Below are 23223 nucleotides of genomic sequence, written 5' to 3'. Positions count from 1 at the left end.
AATCAGCAAATTATTTATGAAGAACTGGCCTCTGGGTCTCTAATGGTAAACCCAAAGTGTTTCAGTTTATTCTTAGACAGCTCTGCAAAAACATCTGTGTGATGAAAAAAAAAAGAATGCTTAAGTGGTCTCTCACAGATTATAAGAGCCAAGCAAAACCTGAAATGGTTTTTCAACACAGGAAGTTTTTCCTTCCTAAGGTTCACTGCTATTTAGAGATAGGCAGTGAAAAAAGGGAGCTTTATAAAAGCACTCTAAAAATTGACAGGGAAATTAAAAGCTTAATTACACCCCACAAGCTGTGCTTTTTGTAAAACAAAAATTTTTTTTTTATAAAACAGAAAATAAGCTCTCTGGGGCAGAAAACACACATGCCCCATTCCCAATATACCAATTAGATTGGAAAACACGTCACAGATTGTTTAGTGAAACCAAAATGTCTCTGGAAAAAACTCCTTTGGGCACAAAGCTGTAAAATCCTAAATTTGTTGGGAAATGGTTTCAGTAAAACCTCTTTTAACGAGCCCTTTAAATGTCACATCTGTGACTGGATTAATCAACCATAATTGCCCTGAAATCTGTAGTGACTGAAATAGAGAAAAGGGCCTGGTAAACCAAATGTGGTTAGTTATATGCCTGGCAGACTCAAGGAAAATATGGTATTGTGTGTGAATAAAACACAATTCAATGGGAGTTTCTGCATATGCCAAATGCAAAAGATGGGGAAAAAAAGCATTTGTCCTCTAATTAACACTTGCACTGTGTACAGCTTGATGTAGAAAGAATAATGCATACAGTACCTACAATGCTGAAGCAGAATGTAATATAAACTTGATCACGACTCAAAAGTAGACCAGAAAGCTGTTAAAATCGTATCCTCAGAAATTTTGACCTACTCAGGCACTTGTGTTTGTAAATGTAAATCAAAGCATCCTTTGCTTAAAAGAACAAGGACTAATTAGTTCTAATTAAAAGAAAATAAATTGAACAAATCAGCTTTGATAAAAGAAAAGACAGGTGACTGGAAGAATTCTGTCAGGATTTAAGAGCTCAAAGCTCTTAAAGATAATGCATTGAAAATACATGAATCTGATTCAAAATGGCATGTTTTAGGTACTATTTTCCTACCTGCAGTCTTTAGTTTAAAAGAACAGATTTCTATTAAACACAAAAGGCATATGTTAAAATAAAAAAGCTATACGTATGGTTTAAACATCATTCCAATAACAGTTTTACATATTATATCTTAACGTCTCTTTGAACGTGAATACCAAAGCCTAATTCAGAAATAGTATATTGCTAATCACATTAATATACGTAGTTCAGGTGGGTACACACCTGAAGAAGGCTCTACAGGCAAAACTTGTTTTCTTTCTTCTTTTCAGCATGGAGAATACCTGTTACTTGTTTCTTAATATACATATACATTAGATACAACCAATTTCTTAGAGACAGAAAATTATGCAATAATGTATATTACCTTGTACAAAAGGACATGCTAGCCAAGCACAGCATAGACACACATGTACATTTTTCTTAGTTTAATGTTCAGAGCACCACCCATATTATGTATTTGGTGTAGTCCTAATAGTGAGCAGCAGGTGGCAGCAGTTGTGAGCCACTAGACCAGGTTAACACCTGGAAATCTTAGAGACTGAAAACGGCATGGTGAAACACTACCAAAAAATCCCATCCATATCACCTAATTAATATACAGTACCAGTAAAGCCTATTAAAGATTACTCCACTGCTGGCAATTATAAAACATAAGACATTCATTCTTCAAGCTAAACACAGTGTAGGTCATTCACAACCGTATACCGAACTACTAAACAATGTGCCTTGTCTGTATAAGTTAGTTTGTGAGATGTCATGATTTGCCAACACCTCAGATCAATACGTAGTAACTGTAGGCACCTTCTACAGCTACAGACTACACACTTTCCTAATAACCCATTACAGTGCATTAAAAACTGTTCCTAAAAATACATTTAGATAAGCTTTACACTGCAGAGATAAAATTAAGAGCATTCTAAACACAACCCACCACTATATTGAATCAGTTCCCATCTCTGCATATTTTCAAAGTGAATGTGTGGGATAGAGAAACCAAGACTGCTCTTTAGCAATTAGAGGAACCAGTATTGTAAGCACTTAGGCAAAACCCAAGACCACGCGTTTGGTTAAATGCTGACAGGAAAGCTCAGATAAAATAGACATGAAATGGTTTGATTATCACATGAGGTACATAAAGTATATTCAGCAACCTAAATTTAACTCAGCTTTGCCATCACCGTCTCATTTTTGACTTCTGCGAGGTTTCTTCTTGGACTGAAAAACAGGTTAAGTGAACTGGCAGGAGGTATTTGCCTTCAAGTCAAATCCCCACACATAGCAATCAGCAACCATCCCATAACGAGTGCTTCACTTAGCTACTCTATTATTACCAAACAGAATTCTCGCTATATGACAGAACATGGTCCATAAAATGCAATTCAGGTCTTGCACATTAATTAAAGCTGACAGAAAAGAAAAATGCTCTCAACTATATGTTAGTGTAACAGGATGGAATGCTATTGCACAGATTAGCTCTGAGAACACTAGTCTTGTTCCTGTAAAAAATGTATCAGACCTTTCAAACCAATCTGTACTTCAGTTAAAAAAGAAATATAGAATCACTAACACTCTCATCTACATTAATGCAATCTCCTGATATAAAGTGAATTTTTAAGATTAGCAAAAAATTGATTTTTTTTGGAGGATTATGATGAGAATAGAAAAGAATTAGTGAACTGCAGACTAATTCTCACAAAAAGTGTTTAGAAAGGAACACTACTCATGATACCTTCAGCTACTAGAGAGCTAAGCATGTTCTCAGAAATTGAACAATTTCAAACTATAATCATGATTTCAAATTCTTCTGGTTTTAAAATAAAGTTGAACTGTAAAATTACTCAAATACAATATTCTAGATTGTATTGAGAGATCATAAGTAAACCTTACATGCCACTGGCTCAAAATAGGACAATAAATAAAACTCAGAAACCTCTTAAGCAAATTAAAAAAAATGACTCCAATTTTTACTCTATTTACAAATCTGAAAAGCTGGTCATTTTAAAGAGCCAGTGTGCTCCCCATAGAAATTTCAGTAACAGAAACGATTCAACAAACATTTTTCTTCTTAAAGAAAATGAATGAGAAATGTTAATGCCAGTCTTGCTTCCAAAATGCCAATTTTTTTTCTTTTCAAGAAAAGAACCAAAAAAAGCAAGCAGGAGTTTCTAGGAAAGGGACAGGGCAATTAAGATGCTGCCTCCCAGGCATCTGTGTAGTCCATACACTGCACTCTCTCGTCACCTCCTGTGCTTCTGTGATGACCCCACAGTGAGGCTGTCTTTCGGCTTACAGCTCACAGCTGGGGTCTGTCTATACAGTGCAGAACTGCTGGGCTTCTTGTTTTTCCTAATGGAATTTTTCTTCAGTGAGTCTTCTGGTGGGGGATTGTGGATAGGCTTCCAGGGAATAGGGTTGTAGAAGCTTGGTGCTGGATAGGAGGTGCCATCGTAGTATCCTGTAGAGAGCAATGAAACTACTTTAGTGAAAGTAGAACTGTGACTAGGAGGCAAAATACATTTCACATTTCACTAGTGGTCCAATCAAATATCATCAGATTAGGGGGAAACATTTTTGATGATTTAGGGAAGCTAAATTTCTTGATCTGGAAAGGGTATTCAAGTTTTAACTACTAGTCACAGTGTGAAAAAAGAAAAGGTTTAAAAAACAGCAGATCAGTGTATGAGCAGATTTCAAAAATGCTTTTCATTGTTACAGGACTGTTTGACTTGTGAGTGAAGAAAAAGCAGATTTCTGCATCCCTGATATATGAGTAATGTGACAACTATTATTTTAACAGCAGCAGGACAACACGTTTGCAAAGTAATCTGGAGTATGTCTGATAAGAAGAAGTGAAGACAGCACAAGGCAAGGCCTGCTCTTTATCACTCAGGAATGATGGCGCCTTCTGACAAGGGCAGAGGTCTGGTAGGAAGGCTCAATGAAATATGTAGGAAGGATATTAATAGGACCTGAAATACTCTGTAATGTTCCCACGTGTCTACTAATTCTCCTTTTCTTTCAGTTTGGTCTTCCGATACATTTTAAGCAATGATAGAACTAGTGAAGTGTGAACCCATTACATGCAGACCACTGTACAAAAAACAGCTATAAAACAAAGAGGTACTATTACAACTGCATGGCAATACCAATGAAGCAATTAAATGACAGTTTTTTATTTCCCTTCTTCTAGCAGTAGTAGATGTGCAGTTATGTAGGCGACAACTGTTTTATCTTATACTGGCTAAATAACAAGAACGTAAATTTAGCAGATTGTGTGACCCTTTGGCATAGGAAAAGGGACTACAGTGGTAACTCTATTTACATTAGCTTTCTGACACAATCCAGAAGTGGGTTTGTCCCCCTCTGAAAAACCAATAATGAGACCCAGATGTGATTGAAACCAAATCTAGTATTATCTCATTAGATTAAGCCCACCTTCACAAATACATGCATTGGAGGAACGTGCTCAACACAAACCATACCTGTGAGTTTTCCATTGCAGTAAGCAAAGCTGTTGGAGACAGGACGAGGCTTGTCCTTCGCACTTTTTAACCATTCCTGGAACTTCTCTTCCGCTTTTCTTCTCCTTTCTTTGAGCTCAGCCTCTCTTTTACTGGCTTCTTCCTGCACAGCGATGCACACCAAAGTGCTTAAACCTAAATCAACTAAATTAAATTGCATTTTTAATATGTTCAACCTTTAACACAGCATCTGAATTTGTTTATTGCTGCATGTAAAGTGTCCAGGACAATCACACTGAAAACTCTTCGCTGTATTTGGAAAGCTTGAGATGGAGCAATTCTTTAATTTTATATAGCACCTTTCATGGCAAGACAAAGTGCTCAAGAATAGAAACATTTATTACATCGTCAAACAACATTCTGGTAAGCATGTTGCAGAAGGTACAATTTGAAACTGTAATGCCTTTGCAACAGAGGCAAAATATTTTAAGAAGGCGTTCAGATGCAGGTTTTGTAATTTTATTGCATTTTTTATCGCAGGCAATTTGAGGATTCATGAGGAACAGCTTGAACCTTTTGCTTTGCACAAGGCAGAAGTTACATATTAACATAAAAGTTACATATAACATACATTCACACTTTGCACAGATCAGCCTTCTCGAAATAATCAAATGACACTTATAATAATGTATCAGTCTGTAATTAAAAAAAACTGGCAGATGAGCTCATCATGTCATAAACCCTCAATGATGAGAAGGATAGATGGTACAAAGATGCTAAGGATGAATGTCACTTACAGTTGTATCCTTTAATTAAACTTATTTTCTACCACTCTTTAGCACCTATCTACAGTGGGCTTTAAGCCCAATCAATCAGGGCCAAGTGATAGTTTCCCCAACTACACTTGTCATTAAGGGGCTTAAGATATGATCTACACCAGAGGCCTGTTAAAACGCAAGAAAAAAACTGGTCTGCCAGAAAGAAGTGCAAAGAACTTTCCTCACCTTTTCCTTTTGCTTTTTTTCCATCTCTTCCTGCTTCTTCTTCTTGAGCCACTCTTTATATTGCTGCTGTGCCTTTTCCTCGGTTTCCCTCCTCTTCTGCTCCTTACTCTCCATCTCTTCCAGCTCTTTGCTTCTCTTCATTTCATTTTCTAACTTTTCCTTAAACACAACGAGTAACACTGAGAATAAAATGCCATTACCCAGACACGTCCTGACCTTTTCCCTACGGCTGACATCTTGCTCTTCACCACATCTAGCGGGGTTTTCGAACCAGCGATTACAATGCAACACAGTGACTGAAAGGGGAAAATCGAGAACAATGTTTCTATTGGATTAAGAGATGGGATTGGATTCACAAGCCTGCTTCTTTACAGCGTAATAGGTTCGCTTCACGTCACTGGAAGTTTTGCTGCCTCGTTCTGAATCACAGAATATGGTGCTGTGCACATGTAGAGATTTCATTATTTTGGGATCTACACTGGTTTTACAAAGTGCTACGTATATTCTACTTTTATTGTGGTTTGAAATGAGGTTATCAATGCCGATTCCTTCTAACCCCGAAATATAATAATAGCATTGTATTTCCCCTTTAATCAGCAGCAGGCAATATTATGGGGTGGCGCTAGACCCCCCTTATGGAGGGTCACTTCAGTGAAGCATTTTACCCACACCAGTCCAACAAAACGTACAGAACAAACGAGAAAGATCAAAGCACCTGCCAAATCCACTGGCATTAACATCTCTTCTGACAGGTAGTAACTCTTCAGGTGAGCAAGCAGAGGTTCACACCATGCCAAGAGGAATACACCTCTTCAAGTATGTGTCAAGGCTCTACATGTGAAGCTTTTTTCTCTCCTCCAATTTTCATCGTTTCAAGTTCTTCTCTCCAATTTGTTTTGGGGGGATATGAAAACCTGCCGTCTTGTGAGTCACTAACGTCACCTGAATCCTTTTGGACAGCCTCAATTTAAGCATTAAACCAGCCAAATATAACCTCACTTAACTCTTCAGATCAGATGAGATAATGTGTTATATGATTACACTTGACAAGTTGCAACCCTACCCATCAAGATTCAAAGTGTTTCAAGTTGACTGCAAAAGTAATTTAATATTTTTTTCATTTCCATACTGACAGTTCATCTTTCCAGTAACTCACATTAAGAACCCTTCATTAGGATCCCCTTTTGCACCCTAACTTTCTGCATTCAAGACCTAACGCTTCATCATAGACTATTTAAGGGCAAAGCCTTAAGTTGGTACTGAATTTTTTCTTAAAATGCATCATGGATAAAAGAACTGTGGATAAAAAGTCCCTCTCAGATGAAACCTCCATGCTGAAATATAATGGCTATACGTTTTGCTTTGGCATTGTAAGAAAAATTAATGCGATCATAAACACCATGTTGCATGCCTTTGAATACGCCGGAGGCTTAATTACTTTGCAGAATTAAATTACAGCATACTTAAAAAGAAGAAATAAATCATGCAGAGGCTTCTGAAACAAAGACTGAGAGTAACTGAATTTCACATTTTCACTGGGCTTTTTTTTGCAAACCCACAACTCTTTTTATTATTCTGATCTGCCACTGTCTGATTACAAAGATTTACATGCAACTTTGCCCAAGGACAGTTACCCATTTCGACATATTAATTACAGCTTTTCAAAATGCCATCCATTCTCCAGGAGCCACATAAGTGTTTTAACAATACTTTGGCTCTACGCCCATGAAAGCGGAGGTTTCAGTCCATCACTAGATCACTGTTATTATTGTTTTATGTTTTTAATTAAGTAGCAATCATTTTTTCCACACTTTTTGACGAGGGAATTATTAAACCCAAAAGAACATTAAAAAAGCAGAAACCTCCCAAGTTGTACTTATTTTCTGCTCATAATAGAGTAATTTACCATGATGTATTAACAGTATGGAGACTTTAAATAAAGTCTTTTAATTTTCTTTACTACCATAACCTGAAAATACTTTTTTTTTACCTGAAATAAAATCAGTCCTAAATTGGCATGGAAAAGTACCAGTAAAAAAAACAAATTTTAAAGACTTTTTTCATGATTAAAATGGACCCTTTAACTAAAGGATTTATAACCCTTTAACTAAAGATTTATAAGCAATGTTCTTCCAATGTGTTTTTTTTTTTCCTGGCTGTATCAGAAAGGGCTTAGACGAATTACCCATTTCTGCAGCTAAAATTGTTCTCTTAGCCTCACTGGGAATTAATACATTTATCTCTATCATCATCAAGTGTTGGGGCACTTCCAAACCTAGGACTATGTTGACAGAGACCTAAAACATAGCAACCAAACACACGGAATGAAAAACCATTAAAAGCACATGAAATTCACATTGAAAAATCAACCTTTTAGAGCCACATCAAGCACTCTGTGTGAGCAAAGAAAACATCACCCTGTCACTGGTGTTTTTGACACGACCGGTTCTGGAGATCTGGAAAATCTTTCTGTTAAGTGAAGGCTTATCTGAAAGTACACTTGTATTTGGCACTGTCGTAAATTAGTGTTGTTTTCTGGAAAGCTCTAATTAAGGAAATGGTAGCACCTGCTTAGCTGTACTGCCTCCATGTTTAAACATGCATTTCATATCCTTTGAATATGATTTTTCCAATTAGGTCTCAATGCTCTGCCAAGCTCAACAGAAGTTATTTTAACATTTATATTAATCCGTTAAGATCACATGCATCTCATATTACAAGATGTAAGAGAGAAAAAAAAAACTATGATTAATTTAGCACTTTGTGGAAATGTTTGGATATACAGTAACAAGGAGTATTGATGACTATTCAACAGAACTATTGTGTATACAGGAAGGGAGTGGAGATTGTTGTTGTAAAATACGTTAAGTACATTAAAAAATATTTGTATGATCTTATACAGTTCTAATAAGTGAAAACTAAAAAGTGTGCATAATGCAACTGCATAAGTCATTAGGTTTTGTCATCTGACTGAATTACAGGCTCAAGGAGGATATGAAAATTATGCTTATAAAGTCTGTGATTTTGAAGCTAGAAGTCAAACTACCAGTAATTAGGAAATTACTTATCTAGTAAATATAAGCCATGGACTCACTCACAATTCGTAGCATATTTAAAGTGATTAACTTATCTTCAGAAATGTGGAACCTTTAACAGGTAGCCAAGAATCCCTTCAGTAAGTCTGACTCCTGAATCAGTCATTTTTACCATCAGTCAAACAAATTGATCAAAATGCAGAATGACTTAGTAATTTCCATTAAAAAGTCTCCCAGTGTGATAATTCCTGGTCCATTATTGCATGGGTAAGTTACCTTGGCACAGCCAGCCTGTGCCATAGAACATCACCTCAGACAGTTCCCAAATTGCTCAGTGAATCATTAACTACCTGGTTAGCTCTGCTGCTTAGGAACTTTTACATGATTGCAGACTGCTCTCCACAAAGACTTTGCAATGGAATTTAACTTGAAAAAATCAAGCTTGTCTAGCAAAATATTTGTACCTGCTGTTTCTTCACCTGAAGCCAGTCACGCAGCTTTTCCTCAGCAGCGATCTTCTTTCTTTCCAGGTCCTTCTCTTTTTCCATTTTTTCTTCCTTTAGAGCCATCTCCTGTCATGAGGCAAGATATTAAAAAAAAAAATCCTTATGAGAATGAAGCAGGCTAAGGAAACATACTTTTACGTTTTAAAGTAAAAAATTCTGTTTTAAAATACCTTCAAAGCTCTCTTCTGCATTTCAGTGCGCTCCTCTCTGGCTTTTCGAACAATCCATTCTTCCCAGGCAGTCAAATCAAACTCTACAGAGGGACATCTTTCCAGTTCCATGCGGATGAGTGTCTTAGCTTTATGCTTCTTAGTACTGTGGTTCAAAGATTACAAATACTACAATATGATTTAGATTTCACCTCGATTAAAAAAAAAATCCTTCATAAAATTATTAAATTGCGTTTTACATAAAACAGCGATTCATTAATATCACAAAGGGCCAATGTACAGTACAGCATTCACACCATTATGCAAGTACTGGGGCAGGGCTACCAGACATGTAGCTTTCTTCTTGTACTTCTTTTTTTTTTAACATTAGTTTATTAACCCTTTACAATTTCTTGCATTAGGAATTATCTTTTCACATGGAGACCAGCTTGCTCTCCATGAGACACACAGACAGGGAGAGAAGCTGGGGGTCAGAGCACAGGGTCAGCCATTGTACAGCAGCGCCCCTGGAGCAGTTGGGGTTCAGGGCCTTGCTCAGGGGCCCAACAGAGTAGGATTCCTCTGCCGGCTGCGGGATTTGAACCGGCAACCTTCCAGCCACAGGCGCAGATCCTTAACCACAGAGCCACCACTCCGCCCCTTTAAATGACTTTAGAAAAATTAGCTTCAACGCCTGCGGTAAACCAGAAAAAGCACTAAAACATTACAAATTACAGAATACAGTGCAGACGTGGTCATCCCCATCTTTTATGATTTGTAACCTTGAATGCCCAAGTCTTTGAAGACGTGAGGAAGCCCCCGACTTTAAAAATAATCGCAGCCTGTACCCGTCGCTGGGCTTTATGTCGCAGCTGTGTGAAGGAGGGGGGTCGGGCTGTGGCCGAGGCTCCTCCTGATCTTCAGACGCGCTTTCGAAGCTGTCGTGGTAGATCGGGGACAGCAGCGAGTACGTCGAGTCGCCTGTGGAGTCCAGATCGCAGCCCCTCACCCCCGACTGCCTGCCCTCCGGGGCTCCGCAAGGGGTGGAACTGGACTTTTGGCAGGGCACGTGACGGGTAGGCGTCCCCGACATTGTGATCCCTGGGGGGCGGGGGGACAAAAATAAAAATAAAAAAATAAGCACTTATGCACATAAACACACAGACATTCATTAATGCAACAGCACTGAGTAAACAGTTCAAATAGGTAGCTGTGTGAGCATATGTAAGCCCGTAAAATTGTATCCCATGCTGAAAAGAAAAGAGAACGTTTTGGCTGTGGTGCCTTCTTCAGGTATCGGGTGTCACAGCTGAAGAAGGCACCACCGCCATAACATTGTGTCTCTTTTCTCTTCAGCATGGGATACAATTTTACTTGTTCCTTTGCAGCACTGAGTAAACACTGTACAACAGTTTTCTATTGGAAACTACTGGTTAAAAGGTCAAATGGGCTATGTAACTGTCATCAACCCTAAACAAATTCCTGACTTTCTGAACTGCCTTTATTTAGGAATGATGCCTGAAAAAGGACTACATGTGGGCCCATCTAATACTCTGTCATTGCCACCTGTCTCTGTTCATCATCAGTCCCTTAACTACCTAGAGCTGTTTACTCAGAAATACTAAGAAACGACATCAGCAAGTTAAGGAGAGGCAGTGTGTAAAGTTGTGGGCTGAAGTTGCTGGAAATAGTACACTTGAAGATTTTGACACTCAGGAATGCCTAAGGATCAAGTTAAATAGAAATCGAAATGAGCCAGCAGATCAGTTAAGATGCACACTGGAGATGGACAGCTCAATTGGAAGGAAAATTAACAGTTCTCCTCCAGGTCCAGGGCAGACAGCCAGCCACTGCAGTAAACCATATACTAACAACTTATCCTACACTTCAATCCGCTAGGATTAGCATACGCTTCGCCCAGCAAGAGCATGAAATAATGACAGTAAAAAATGTAATGATTGTGACATCAGCAAAGTATAGAGAGACAGCTCACCGCGCACTATGAACACAATCTGAGCTGCATTTTAAACCGCACTTCCTATGTAGATAAAACCCTAATTCAAGAAGCAACTAAAATGTAATGCTCTAGCTCGCTATTTTTCCTATAACCATTAACAATTAAACCGCTTCGGACAATTAATAGCATTTTGCATAGCAAAAGAAGTGTTTTACTAGACTCACTTATAAACAAAACAAACTCTTACTTTGTAAGGTTGCCGCTATATTTTAATTACAGCAAGTAAGTTCACCAGAACAGTCATTAAGGAATATGCACTTAGGTGATCTTTAATATTTTATCGTTTAAAACTGGCGTATTTTATTCACATTACGGCAACAAAAAAAAGGAAAAACAGCTCACTACCTACCCAGCCCACTCTCGCAATAAGCGGTTTAAAAATGTCTGCTCGCTTGATGCCTTCCCGTCAGACACCACGCTTTGTATGCCGTTGCTACCTGCCAACCAATTAAATGCGTCCTCAGTGCTGTCGTTACCATAGCAGCGCTTAACGCTAAGCTTTGGTTTTGGGAGTGTTGTTTCTGTCCCGTTGTATTACAATAAGTAAACTAACATGGCTTTATATAAAAAATAATTAATAAATTAGCTTTGAAAAAATATTATTTTAATGCTACTGTTAAAATCCCCAAATATCCAAAAAGCATAATAGACATTATGTACAAAATACCGAGAGAAAAATTCAGGTTTATCAACGTTTACCGAAGCAATAAGCACGTTCGTTAGCTTGCGTAACAAACACGGTACAACGTTAAGGTTAGTATTTAGGGAGTTGGCTGGACATTTATAAACGTAAACGTGTAAAACGTTAAAAAAGAAACATATTTTAATACAGGCTGCAACAACATTTGATCAACACAAAAGCGACTTGTATTACATGTATTACATGACTGCTCTACAACTGTCCTGTTGACTTCAACCGACATAATCATGTGAATAAAAGCTGATATTTTCGCAAAGGCAAATCAGATCATTCTCACCATGTCATAATGCGTCCATTTGTCCCTTTAGTTCTGTTTATTTTTTCGTGCAGCTGTTCTGTTATAGACTGACAGAGTCGTCGGAGGAATTTCAACGCCCTGGTGCAATTACAGAAAACTTCATCTGGCAGAGTACAGAGACAGGATTGCTGTCTCAAGGGCAACGGACTGTTTACCACCATATTTATCAGGAGAAAGACTCTGGTTCTTTAACTTACCTCTTACCTCTTGGCTTAGAAACATCGTTTTAAAAATAACGTTTAAAGTAAGTTAATGAGGCAGCACGAAGAGAAAGTTTATGTATACCACTACAAATAAGTTATTTTTTTTAACAACTTTGTACTCCGTCACTCACAGCGAATAAATTTCAGAAAAAACGCTGAAAATGGCTTTGTGCTTCATGTCCACTCTATCTGCTGGGTTCTGCTCGCTCCGAGATCTTAGCAACAAGCAATACAGTCTTAGCAATAGAGTCAATAGAGTCTTAGCAATACAGATCAGTTTTTAATTAGGGACATACCTCAAAATCACGTTTCAGCTCTTAAAAAGTCAAATGGGATAACTGGGCTCAACCCTATAAGGAATATATCCTATGAACCCTACTGTATATATTTTTTTCCTCTTCATGAATACCATCATTCATCAATTTCACTTCGGGATCAATAAAGTCTTATCTATCTATTCAGCAGCGTTTCCTGTAACCAACGAGATCTCTGCAGAAGGACAAAAACATTCTGTGGGTGTTTCTGATACATTGCCATTCCCACCCGTGCTTGTTTGTCATAAATTGCTCATCAAAACCTTTCTAGTTAGAAGGGTCAGGGAGCACCTAAGACTCAGTGCAGAAATAAGATAACCAAACAAGCAAACAATTGTCTTAACAAGCGAGCAGGTTAGTCAAGTCCTCAATTAGCAGAACTAAGATGTAGAACTCAGCTGGACACCTATACAGGGTAGGAAACAACTGCTTTGTGATCAGTGTAGTCAATTGTCCACACAAACTATCGCACTAGTATGACTGCTGCCCTGTACTTAAATCATGCACATGATGGGTTTTTTGTGTGTGTTTTTCATAAGTCACTCGCATGTTCAAATTCTGTTTTGTGGTTTGTAGGCATGTTTTGGGAGTATATTTTTGTTCACGTGAATTAATTTGAACTTCTACCACTTTCCAAGGTACTATGAAAATGAGACGCATATCTCATTTTGAGAGGTACATGCAGAAAATATCAATATTTGTAATCTTCACCTCAGCCTAAAAAAAATACATAAAAATAATGCAGAACAAAAATAAAAATGCAGTGAAAACACACAGGACTTTAAAGCAATTATTCTTTTATATGAATGGTTTGGTTTACAAAAATTACAGTATACAGTACATAATTCCCTCCCACTATTAGTATAAACTAGTTTTTTTTTACATATACAACAATCAGAATTTTATTCATTGACAATGTACAACCAGATTTATTTACAAAGCAACAGAAAGCATTCATATATATATATAAAACAATTTATCACATCTTACTACTGGCAGCCACTACAATTCAGGAGGTAGCTTCCATTGTTGTACAATGTATCCCATTATTTATTTATTGTCTATCAAATAATTTACAACACGCACGCACAGACACACACACGTAGGGAAGACAATTCAGGACTTAAAATTACACGCATTGATATACAGTTCACACCACAGCCTGTGCTGTAGAAAACAGTGAGTTTAATTTGGACGTGAAGCCACTGCGTTTCCAATATTCATCTGCCATTTGTTTTTTCCCTAAGGAAAGTTAAGAGTGACAAGGTGATAACGGTGTGAAAGTATTGCCCTAAGGATGGTGTGGTGGGAGCAATTTGGCACAAAACATCACTGTACCATTACCATCCTTGGGAAGTGTGGGTCAATGTCACTTACTGACGACCGTAAATTCCACTGGGTTGCATGTACCAACGACCCCATCCCCTGGGCAGTAGGTTGCAGAAGGGGATTGCTTCTGAGAGGAGGCACGTATCTACATAAAGCAGTGCAAGAAGGATCCTGTGGAGTAGGAGAATGAAAACCAAAACATACCACAGCTTTAAAGACACAACCCATACGTACAGGTAGCAAGATGAAAACGACAGGGTAAAGACTAAGAATCTGCTATATAAGCAGGGGGTATGGTTACAACTCACGTCACACAAAATTGTTTGCAAGTGAATCTGGTCTTCTTCCCGAAAAAAAAAAAAAACACAGAACTCAATGGTTTCACCCAATGTATCAAAGCTGGGCATCAGAGGACTGAAGCATAACAGACAAAAAAATAAGGATTTAAAAGCTTCAATACTGAATATGAGAGACACTGACACAACCTGGGGGTCATATAGTGGACTCAGAACCTGAAATAAAATCCTTAAAAGCATCCCTATGTTAAAAAAAATAAACTTTCCTATAATAGCTCTGATGCTGAATTCTTCACTGCTAACAGGCTCATGTAGTGACTGACAACTTTCCCCAAAAAAATAAATGCCCTCCGCTTGCGGATTGAAGTTACTTTCTAATTTGATTTTTACACACACCATTAAAATGAGTAAAGTACTGTAAAATTTCACGGTTTGTATACATCAGCAAGTACAAAGTTACAGAGCTTACAAACGTGTACCAGTGAACATTTCAATAATATTTTGGGGTAACTGTGGGCTATCTCATGGTATTAAAATTATGAAATCATTTGCAACTCTTCTTAAAATCCTATATTTATGTCACTTAAGTTGAAAGCACACTAGATTTTGAATGTTTAAATTATAGCTGACCTGCAGTTTTGTGTTAAATGTCTATATAAACCCAGAACACACATATACACATGATTTATCAGTGCTCCACAGTTTGCCATTGATCCTATTTTGCAACTAAAGGTGTCGGAACTAATGTCCACATTAGTTTCACATTAGTCACATTAGTTTTGGCACAGAGAAGACTCATTTAGCACAGAAAGGCATAAGCCCAAGCATGAAAATACAAGCCTGTGGTTTTGCTATTTGTTTTTAACAGTAATTGCATATTCAATACTAATACAGAAAACGCAGGTTATACTGAGAAATTATTTCAGGGATATGATGAGCCATATTTAGTAGGGATTGCACCCCTAAGCCCATGGAACATAGTACTGTGACCTGAAAGATGAATCTTATTCCATAAACCCTCTTGCCTTAAAAGCAACACCAAGAAGAAAAATGATTGTCGATCAACACAAAAGTCTTTACAGCTGATGGTGTACAATTTTTGCCAAGAGTGATCCACGCAGGTGCATGGTGGCGTTCAAGTTTACCTTCCTGGGTTGAAGAAGTTAGAAAATTAAGTTTTTCATGGCGAACCCTGAAAGATCACTAATATATATACAATTCTGTCACTAAAAATGTAGTTTTGGTTTAATCGTTTTGAACAAAAAGAATCATCAAACAGGTTGTGACACCAAACACCCAGTGCTTTCCTCTAAGGAAATTGTCTCATTCTCATATAAACATAATAGTTTTTCTCTCTTACTTTTAGAGGCAAAAGACACCTGTGAATTTAGGCCATGGTCATAGTTTCTTATTTCCCTTGGTATGAACTGTAACTTTTCTTTTATTATATTCTCAACACAGAACACAGAACAATCCAGTCAGCTACCTTAAACAAAATGGGCAATTTGCAGGTAATGTTGACTCGCACAATATTCTTACATTCAAAGCATTCAGAGCAGATGAAACAGGGAAAAGCAGGTACCCATCTCTCGAAATGAAAGGTGGTGTGAACACAATCTCGGTCAGAGAAAAGCTGCTGTATGAAACGAAAAACATTCGATAAAGCAATTGCATCACTTCAAAGAATAGGAGATCCCCCTAAACCAGCAAAGCAAAACAAAGATGGCTGTGGCCGAGATATTTTTTCCCCCCCAAGATTATTGTAAAACAAGCTTGGCGTGATCTACACGACGCAAGAAAACACCAACTTAAAATTTTTCGACCAAAGATTCCTGGCTCAAAAGGATGAAGCGCATTGTCCGAATTCCCTTCTTATGAGGCAAGTCACACAGTGATTATTCCAAAAGTGCTTCCTGAATGGTTGTGTACGGAGATCCTGTACACCTCTCGTAGTTTCTTATGCTTTCCGTCCGCCGAAGAACAAAACAAAAAAACCCGGAAAAGGCGTCCCGCGAGTCTCGCACTGAGCCGGGTCCCTGCTAGTCTTTAATCCGGGGAATATTGTAGGAATAGTGGACGAGCGGGAAACCGCGGCTCTGGTAAAAGCAGGCCCGTCCGCAGGCCTGAACCTGATCGGAGCTGTCGGACACGAACGAGTCTCCCTCGTCGGCGTATTCCGACTGGGCTGAGGGAGTGCCGCAGTCCGACCAGTACCCGTCCGATCTCTGGCAGGGCACCACCGCCAGGGCCGGGCAGCTGTGGGCCTTCACCAAATGTTTGCAGGCCACCGGCTTGGCGAGCAGGAGGGACTCACAGCAGTCGCACACCGCGAGATTGTCCTGCAGCGGGGAGTAGACGCCGCAGTCGTAATAGAAATCCGGGGAGATGTGGCCGGTTTGCAGCCCGGCGGCGGCCGACCCCGCGGCGGCGGCGGCGGCGGCGGTACCGGCGTTGGGTTTGGCTTCCCGCCACCGGCCGCAGAGCCGGATCTGCCTCCAGTCCTCCTTGAACTGGGGGTTGAAGAAGGCGTAGAGCACGGGGTTGAGGCAGGCCGGCAGGGGGAGGAAGATGAGCGTGACAGACTTCATGATCTCGGGGCTGATGGAGATCGCGGTGATGAGGGGGGCGAAGGAGAAGAAGGCCACGGGGCAGAAGAAGATGCAGTTGGTGAAGATCAGCCAGGCCACGTGCTTCACCATGCTGGCCTGAGGCGACGACTCCAGGAGGTCCGTCTTCTCCAGGCCGCAGTACAGCTTGGTGTAGACCACGGCCATCAGCAGGTAGGCCGTGGAGTTCAGGAGGACCAGAGTCACGGTGAAGCCCAGCGACGGCGCCTCCCCGGTGGGGAACGGCAGGCAGAGGGGCGAGGAGGAGAAGTCGCCCACGTGGAAGAGGGGCAAGCAGGCCGCCACGGTGGCGGAGACCCCCAGTATCCCGGCGGCCGCCCGGAACTGCCTGTGCCGCCGGCTCTTCCCCTTCTTCGCCAGGTCCCGCATGGTGACGCTCCGCTCGACGGCCGCCAGAGTGAGGAAGAGGATGGAGGCCTCCGAGGAGAAGATGGCCAGGAAGCCGGTGACTCGACAGCCGGCTCCCGTCTCCCACCACACCCCGAAATCGGCGAAGTGGCCCCAGGACGCGGCGTCCAGCACGCTGAGCATGCCCGTGTAGGCGCCCATGAGCAGGTTGGAGGCAGCAATGAGGCCCACGAGGAGCTTGGCAGGGGACACTGCCGCGCTCGACGAGAACGTCGTGACCAGGACCAGGAGGTTGAAGAGGAGCGCCACCAGGCAGATGAACCACACGGTCAGGCGGATCATCCAGCTGCCTAACAGGTGCTCACAGGGCTTGAAGGCACCTACAGAGAGACGGCGAAAGAGATACACACTGAGAGACGGGGAGGGAAGAGGGGAGTCGCTCTGCATGGCTGATATTTCTGAAAGACAAGACCGAAAGGACAGCTGACAACCTTAGAAACCTCTGTTGCGACTTTTGCGATTAATGCATGGGTCTTCATCATCAGAGACAGTTTTTGAACTGTCACGTTCAAAAACGGAGTTTCTTATATTAAAAAATGTTCTCGAATTTTCCAGGACTGAACTGTTGTGCCACGCTCTGTAATACAGAACTACGTGTATAGAAATTAATCAGATTTTATACTGATTCCTAAGTAATTCATTATATTCCTACAACTGCTCGTCTTTCTTTTTTCTGCCATTTAGCAATTATACTTGGACAAATTGTGAAAAAAGCCCAGCTGCAAGTTAAGAGGTCCCAGAAGGATTTTTTTTTCCCTGCCTGACCTCACAGTGTGGCTTCTGGCGCTCCTTACCTGTCGGGGGAGAACAGTGCACAGCCAGCTGGATTCTCTCGCCCTCATCTTCGGCGACGCTGCCCTCACCTTGAACACAAACCCAACACCATCAAGCCCCACTCCTTGAGTCTTGCCAACACTCGGGGCGGGTGTCCGAGGTAGCGCCCTCTCGGTACCATCATTCTGCACTCTTAAACGGGCCAGCCTGGAAATTTCCTAGCCGAAGGTGTCCGAAAACCCCCCTCCCATCCCTCCCAAAAACTCTTTGTCCTCCAACCATCTGGGAAAAGAGGTCGCACTGTACGGGCCAGCTCCACCAGACTCTGGAACAGCTTCTCCCCACAGGCTGTCAGGCTCCTCAACACCCTGGAATCCACTTGCGCCCACCCCAATACCAGAAACAGGGTTTAAATCCCCCCAGTGTGTTGTGTATGTTGTCTTATGTATTTGCCTTGTAATCTGCACTTTGCACTATGTGTATCCTGTCTACAATGTCTATGTCAGTGTCCTGTATGTATTTGCACCATGGATCAGGAGGAACGATATTTCGTTCCATCATATACTTGTATGCTGGAATGACAAAGAAATGTGAGCTTGAATATGGGTGAAGTCCCTCTGTAGCGTGTGTGACTGGACTCTGGGCTCGAACCACTCCAGCTCCGCAAGCCTGATTTCTGGTACATAGCTCAGGAAGGATGTGTGAAACCTGGCGAGCGATACTGCCATTAAGAGATGCATTTACACACACAGCACTCCTGCTCTCGGTTTTAACTGCACTTCCCCATAGTCTGCACTTGTGTCCTCTGGTGTGTGTCCGCTGGCTTGATCTCGAGGACTCTGGATACGTCACGTCCTCCCGTCGTCCTCTCTGTTCATGTCTAAAGAGGTTCTGTCCCTGAAGCCTATCTTTAAACCTCTTCACCTGGGCTGTACATTATCTTATAAATAGAGCCTTTCAAGTGCGATATCCAATTATTACATAATATCCATTGATTTGTTTATTGCACGATACAAGTCAGTTCACCCCCGGCTTCCGGAAAGCCCACCTGTCTTCTTCCGACTCCCATCGCTCTGGCTCCCCTGGTCCGGGTTTGTGTTCAGGTAGGCGTCGCACCCGCCGAAAGCACAGCACTGGTAGGCGTAGGGCACAGACAGCGTCCTGCAACAAGAATGCAGTGCCCAGAGCACACCGTTACTGCAGCTCGGGAGGTCCGAATCTGCTGCACAGCGCCTGCCCGTGATTCTGCTATGCCGACTCGGGGCTCAAGCAGAACGCTCGCTGTTCCTTTGGCGGCGCTTGCGAAAATCGGCCTCGCTCGTCAGTACAGAGGTACGGATTATTAATGAACCGCCAGGTAACCCCCCCACCCACCTCAAATTGCTGGAGAGAGCTTCTTGTTTTGGGCAGTTGCATTTTTTTTTCTTCTTTTACCTCATTCAGCCCAGGCTGGTATGAGATGTGCAAATTGAGGGCCCTCGTCTTTTTTATCCTTGATACTGGGGCTCCCTCCGCCCGCTCGCCAAGGCCTACGGCGTGGTGCGGATAACTAAGGGCCACGTCCGCACCAAGCGCACGTGTCCGGTGTGGTGTCAGGTCCAGCCTGCTTTTTCTTTCCCTGCAATTCCGGGTTTCAATGGTTTTTACTGGGCACCTCCCAGCGGAGACCCCAGGCTGCGGTTCCACAGCCATTTCCTTCGTTGAATGACGGCTGGGGTGCATCAGGGAGATTAAGCCAAGACGTTCAAAACAACGCCTTTTCTGATCACATCCAGTATGGAAATGGATGAGGACGATTTAGAAGATCATTCAGATCACGCAAAGTTCCCCATTTCCTCATAGCTGTCTAATAAAACCAGCATTTGTTTTATTCCTCTTTTTTGATTTGGAGATGGCTCTGGTCCGCCCTCCAGCTGCAGAGAAACTCAGATCTTCTAGCTGCAAGCCCCCGGATCCAAGAGGCTCCACAGATGTTTTGTATCATAAGTTCATTCTCGTTCCTGCCTACTTCATCCATCACCCCCTTTGCTGATGCAGGGGAACACTGCTTTCAAAGACAAACTATCCCTGAAAAGCAAAGCAAACCAGCCACAGGCCCAGATGCTTCAGTCTGAGTGCTGGATTTGTGTAAACAACCAGCTTTTGTCAGGTCAGCTCAGACCTTGGCTTCTCAAAATTTTACACACAAAGAGATAAGATAAGATCACTTTATTGGCCATATACAATTTCTTGTGTTAGGAATTTATCTTTTCGCAGACCCCAGCTTGCTCTCCATGAGACACACAGACAGGGAGAGAAGCTGGGGCTCAGAGCGCAGAGTCAGCCATTTATACAGCACCCCTGGAGCAGCTGGGGTTAAGTGCCTTGCTCAGGGGCCCAACGGAGTAGGATTCCTCTGCCGGCCGCAGGATACGAACCGGCAACCTTCCGGCCACAGGCGCAGATCCTGTGGCACTTTAAAACTGCTCAGAAAAAGTGACAGGGGACTTTTATTGCTTAGGAAATCTGACTATGGAAAATTTTCTTAGGATAGACTATTTATCTCCACCACTTCTCCAGAGTTTCTCAGAGTTCCCATAAACCTATCCACACCCACAATTCAGTCATAATGTGTGGCATATAAAACCTTCTTGCTATCTTATTCTCAACTTCAAAACTCTACAACTCAACTGAAAAGAATCCTTTTTTGACCATTCGGAAACGGCAGGGGTTTGAAGGAGCAGCCTGGTTTCTCTACCTGAGCTTCTGCAGGTCTTTGGCTGACAGAGACCCCTTCATGTCCATGTTTCCGGCTAACTTCAACTGGTTCAGCCCGCCCAGGCCTGAAGTGGGCAGGGACGACAGTGCGTTTGAACTCAAGTCCCTGAAATACAAAGCAGCACACAGGACTCCTTTTAAAGCTTATTTCAGGTGTACAAACAGGTTGAGCCTCCGAATTGAACCTCAGCTGTCGTCTAAAAAGACATTTTGTAAAAGAAAAGGTTTGATTGCACAATCTTTCCCTCTTGTATGTGGGCATTGAGCCATTTATTATTCCTAATTCCACCTGAAAGAAACGAACATAGGTTTCCAGCAAAGACATGCTACGGTGCAAGTTCTACTCACAGATTTGTTAGCGATGTCAGGGACATAAATGCATCCTTGTGAATGGACCGGATCTGATTTCTGCTGAGGTCTCTGTTAAAATAATAAAACACTCATTTTTAATAGTGCTGCATGATTACTGTATGAGACACATAGACCAAAATGCAGACAAAGCTTGAACTTTGACCCTACTGCTAGGCCCAATCCTAACTCTGAATCTAGCCCTAATTGAAGCCTAACTCAATCATCACAATCATGTCCAATAATGGGGGAGATCAGTATAATTTTCTGCACGTATCGTGTTTTTTTACTGTGGGGGGGGCAGATGAGCAGTGCACCAGGAATCCAGCGAGTCTTTTCAGTAGTTAGTTTCTGGTACAGATCCAAACGGGAGACAAAAAAAAAAGAAACAGCTAATTTAAAAAAAAAACATTGGCAAGAATTAACGTCCTGACAAGCTGGAACGAATACACCAGCTTGTGCAGTTACACAACTGTCTGCAAGAATGCACAGAGTCAACGGGAGGTGAGTCTTTCCTGCAGGAGGGCAGGCATCGAGCGGGCCAGGTGAGCCGTGCTCAGGGAGACGGCCTCAAAACGAACAAGTTGGCAAGCTTGTCTAGGGCAAGACTTTTTGTCAAGGGGAGCACATGGTTGCTTTCTTGCCTGTGCAGATCAAGTCCAAGTTCTATGGAGGAAATGCGGGGCTCTACGGTGGCAGTGATCATTTCGGCGCCGAAAACAATGCCGAAAATGTTTCGGCCACGACCTCTTCTTCGTTTTGGTGACCGATGTCGGAACGCTCAGGAAAATGATCCACAATGTCGAAATGCCTTTGCATTTTTGAGTGAAGTGAGATGAGAGGAAATAACCGACTTGACTAAAACTCGGGACTGAAATAAACAGCGTCACATGAGATTCACCGTTTACACATTTCTGTCTGGCGAATAGCAGGCTGGCTGGAACGGGTTTGAGCTCAGGACTGCTGTCGGATGTGCTTCAGGGCTGCTACTGTGTGAAAAGTGCAAGTATGAGGGTGTGCCGTTTTCTCTCCTCTTCTCTTTCGTCCCCTCATTTCTAGACGATCTTTTCCACGTCTTGGCTAAAGATGAGCTTGTTCGACGAAAGACATCCTTTGAAACTGTGAGAGTCAGTCAGACAAGCTATGCGCTCGGTAATTTCTGCTTCACAATGTAAATAAAATGTTTCCTTTTGCTCGTAGTTTACTTGGAAAAATGTTAAAGTGAGTCTGCAAAATGCTTTTTGTGTACTGTACGCTTAATTGTATTTAGCTTGTGAATGTTGCTGGGTATTTAGCTAACCGATAAAATATTGTAGCACTAACATCTTATGGCACAGGCGGTCATTAGGTCATATTTTTTCAGTAGAATGTGTGTGGAGTGAAAGCACAGGTCCGTCTCTTTGTTAGAGTGATTCCAGCACAATGTCATGAGCACTTACACTGCTCTCAGACTATGGTAGTTTTTCGACTGAGGTAATATGGCATAGAAAGAGCTAGTTATTAATATTTTACCAATGAGTTCATGAATTTATATATTGCTTGCCCTGTCTGGTTTCAATATTTTTTAAAAACTCATGCATGTCATTTCCCTATCGTTATTGCAAATTCAGTAACTATAGCATTGGCGAGGGCCTCTACTGAATACATTTATAATACTGCTTCAAAACGTTTTTTTAAAAGCAGCTTTGAAAAAAAGAACTGTGGGTGACTAGAAAGTGACTGTGACTAATAGACCTTTTAATCGACTAGATTATGATTATGACTAGATCAAAAACTTGTGACAAACTTAACATTGTATGGAGGGAAAGTCAGGCTCTACAGCTGCAATGCCAGCCTCTACAGCTGCAGTGCCAGGCTCTACGGAGGGAAAGCCAGGATCTA

General features: G+C 41.4%; 2 protein-coding genes across 4 annotated transcripts in view; both read right to left on the bottom strand.

The window, feature by feature from the left end:
- Positions 1-3054: 3054 nt before the first annotated feature.
- ccdc34 (coiled-coil domain containing 34) lies at positions 3055-12402 on the bottom strand. Of its 3 annotated transcripts, none has more exons than XM_088611681.1 (7): positions 12266-12402; positions 10120-10372; positions 9293-9437; positions 9081-9188; positions 5582-5740; positions 4599-4740; positions 3055-3571 (listed from the first exon to the last, which is right to left on the bottom strand). In XM_088611681.1, exons 2-7 carry the CDS (start codon positions 10362-10364, stop codon positions 3354-3356), a joined length of 1017 nt encoding a protein of 338 aa, XP_088467807.1. In that variant the 5' UTR covers positions 10365-10372; positions 12266-12402; the 3' UTR covers positions 3055-3353. The 3 variants fall into 3 exon arrangements, with proteins under 3 accessions (XP_088467807.1, XP_088467806.1, XP_088467808.1); XM_088611680.1 differs by lacking the exon at positions 12266-12402 and adding an exon at positions 11638-11742; XM_088611682.1 differs by lacking the exon at positions 12266-12402 and adding an exon at positions 11476-11607.
- A 1181-nt stretch (positions 12403-13583) lies between these two features.
- lgr4 (leucine-rich repeat containing G protein-coupled receptor 4) overlaps positions 13584-23223 on the bottom strand; it is a 70147-nt gene continuing 60507 nt past the window's right edge. Inside the window, exons 14-18 of the mRNA XM_088610990.1 lie at positions 21343-21414; positions 20975-21100; positions 19286-19398; positions 18258-18326; positions 13584-17783 (exon numbers count right to left, since the gene is read on the bottom strand). Coding sequence (XP_088467116.1) covers positions 16468-17783; positions 18258-18326; positions 19286-19398; positions 20975-21100; positions 21343-21414 — 1696 coding nt within the window. The 3' untranslated portion in view covers positions 13584-16467. The remainder of the gene's footprint in view (positions 17784-18257; positions 18327-19285; positions 19399-20974; positions 21101-21342; positions 21415-23223) is intronic.

Source organism: Lepisosteus platostomus, chromosome 18 (genome assembly GCF_059453375.1).
Source record: "Lepisosteus platostomus isolate fLepPlt1 chromosome 18, fLepPlt1.hap1, whole genome shotgun sequence".
Lineage (NCBI taxonomy): Eukaryota > Metazoa > Chordata > Actinopteri > Semionotiformes > Lepisosteidae > Lepisosteus > Lepisosteus platostomus.
This window is presented reverse-complemented; position numbering and strand designations above follow the sequence as displayed.

Coding starts and splice junctions, on each gene's coding strand:
- ccdc34 (XM_088611681.1), bottom strand. CDS start 10,364: ATGTCGGGGACGCCTACCCGTCACGTGCCCTGCCAAAAGTCCAGTTCC. Junction 4,741..5,581: donor AAAAAAAGCAAAAGGAAAAG/GTGAGGAAAGTT, acceptor ATCGCTGTGCAG/GAAGAAGCCAGTAAAAGAGA. Junction 3,572..4,598: donor CTGCAATGGAAAACTCACAG/GTATGGTTTGTG, acceptor TGCTCTCTACAG/GATACTACGATGGCACCTCC.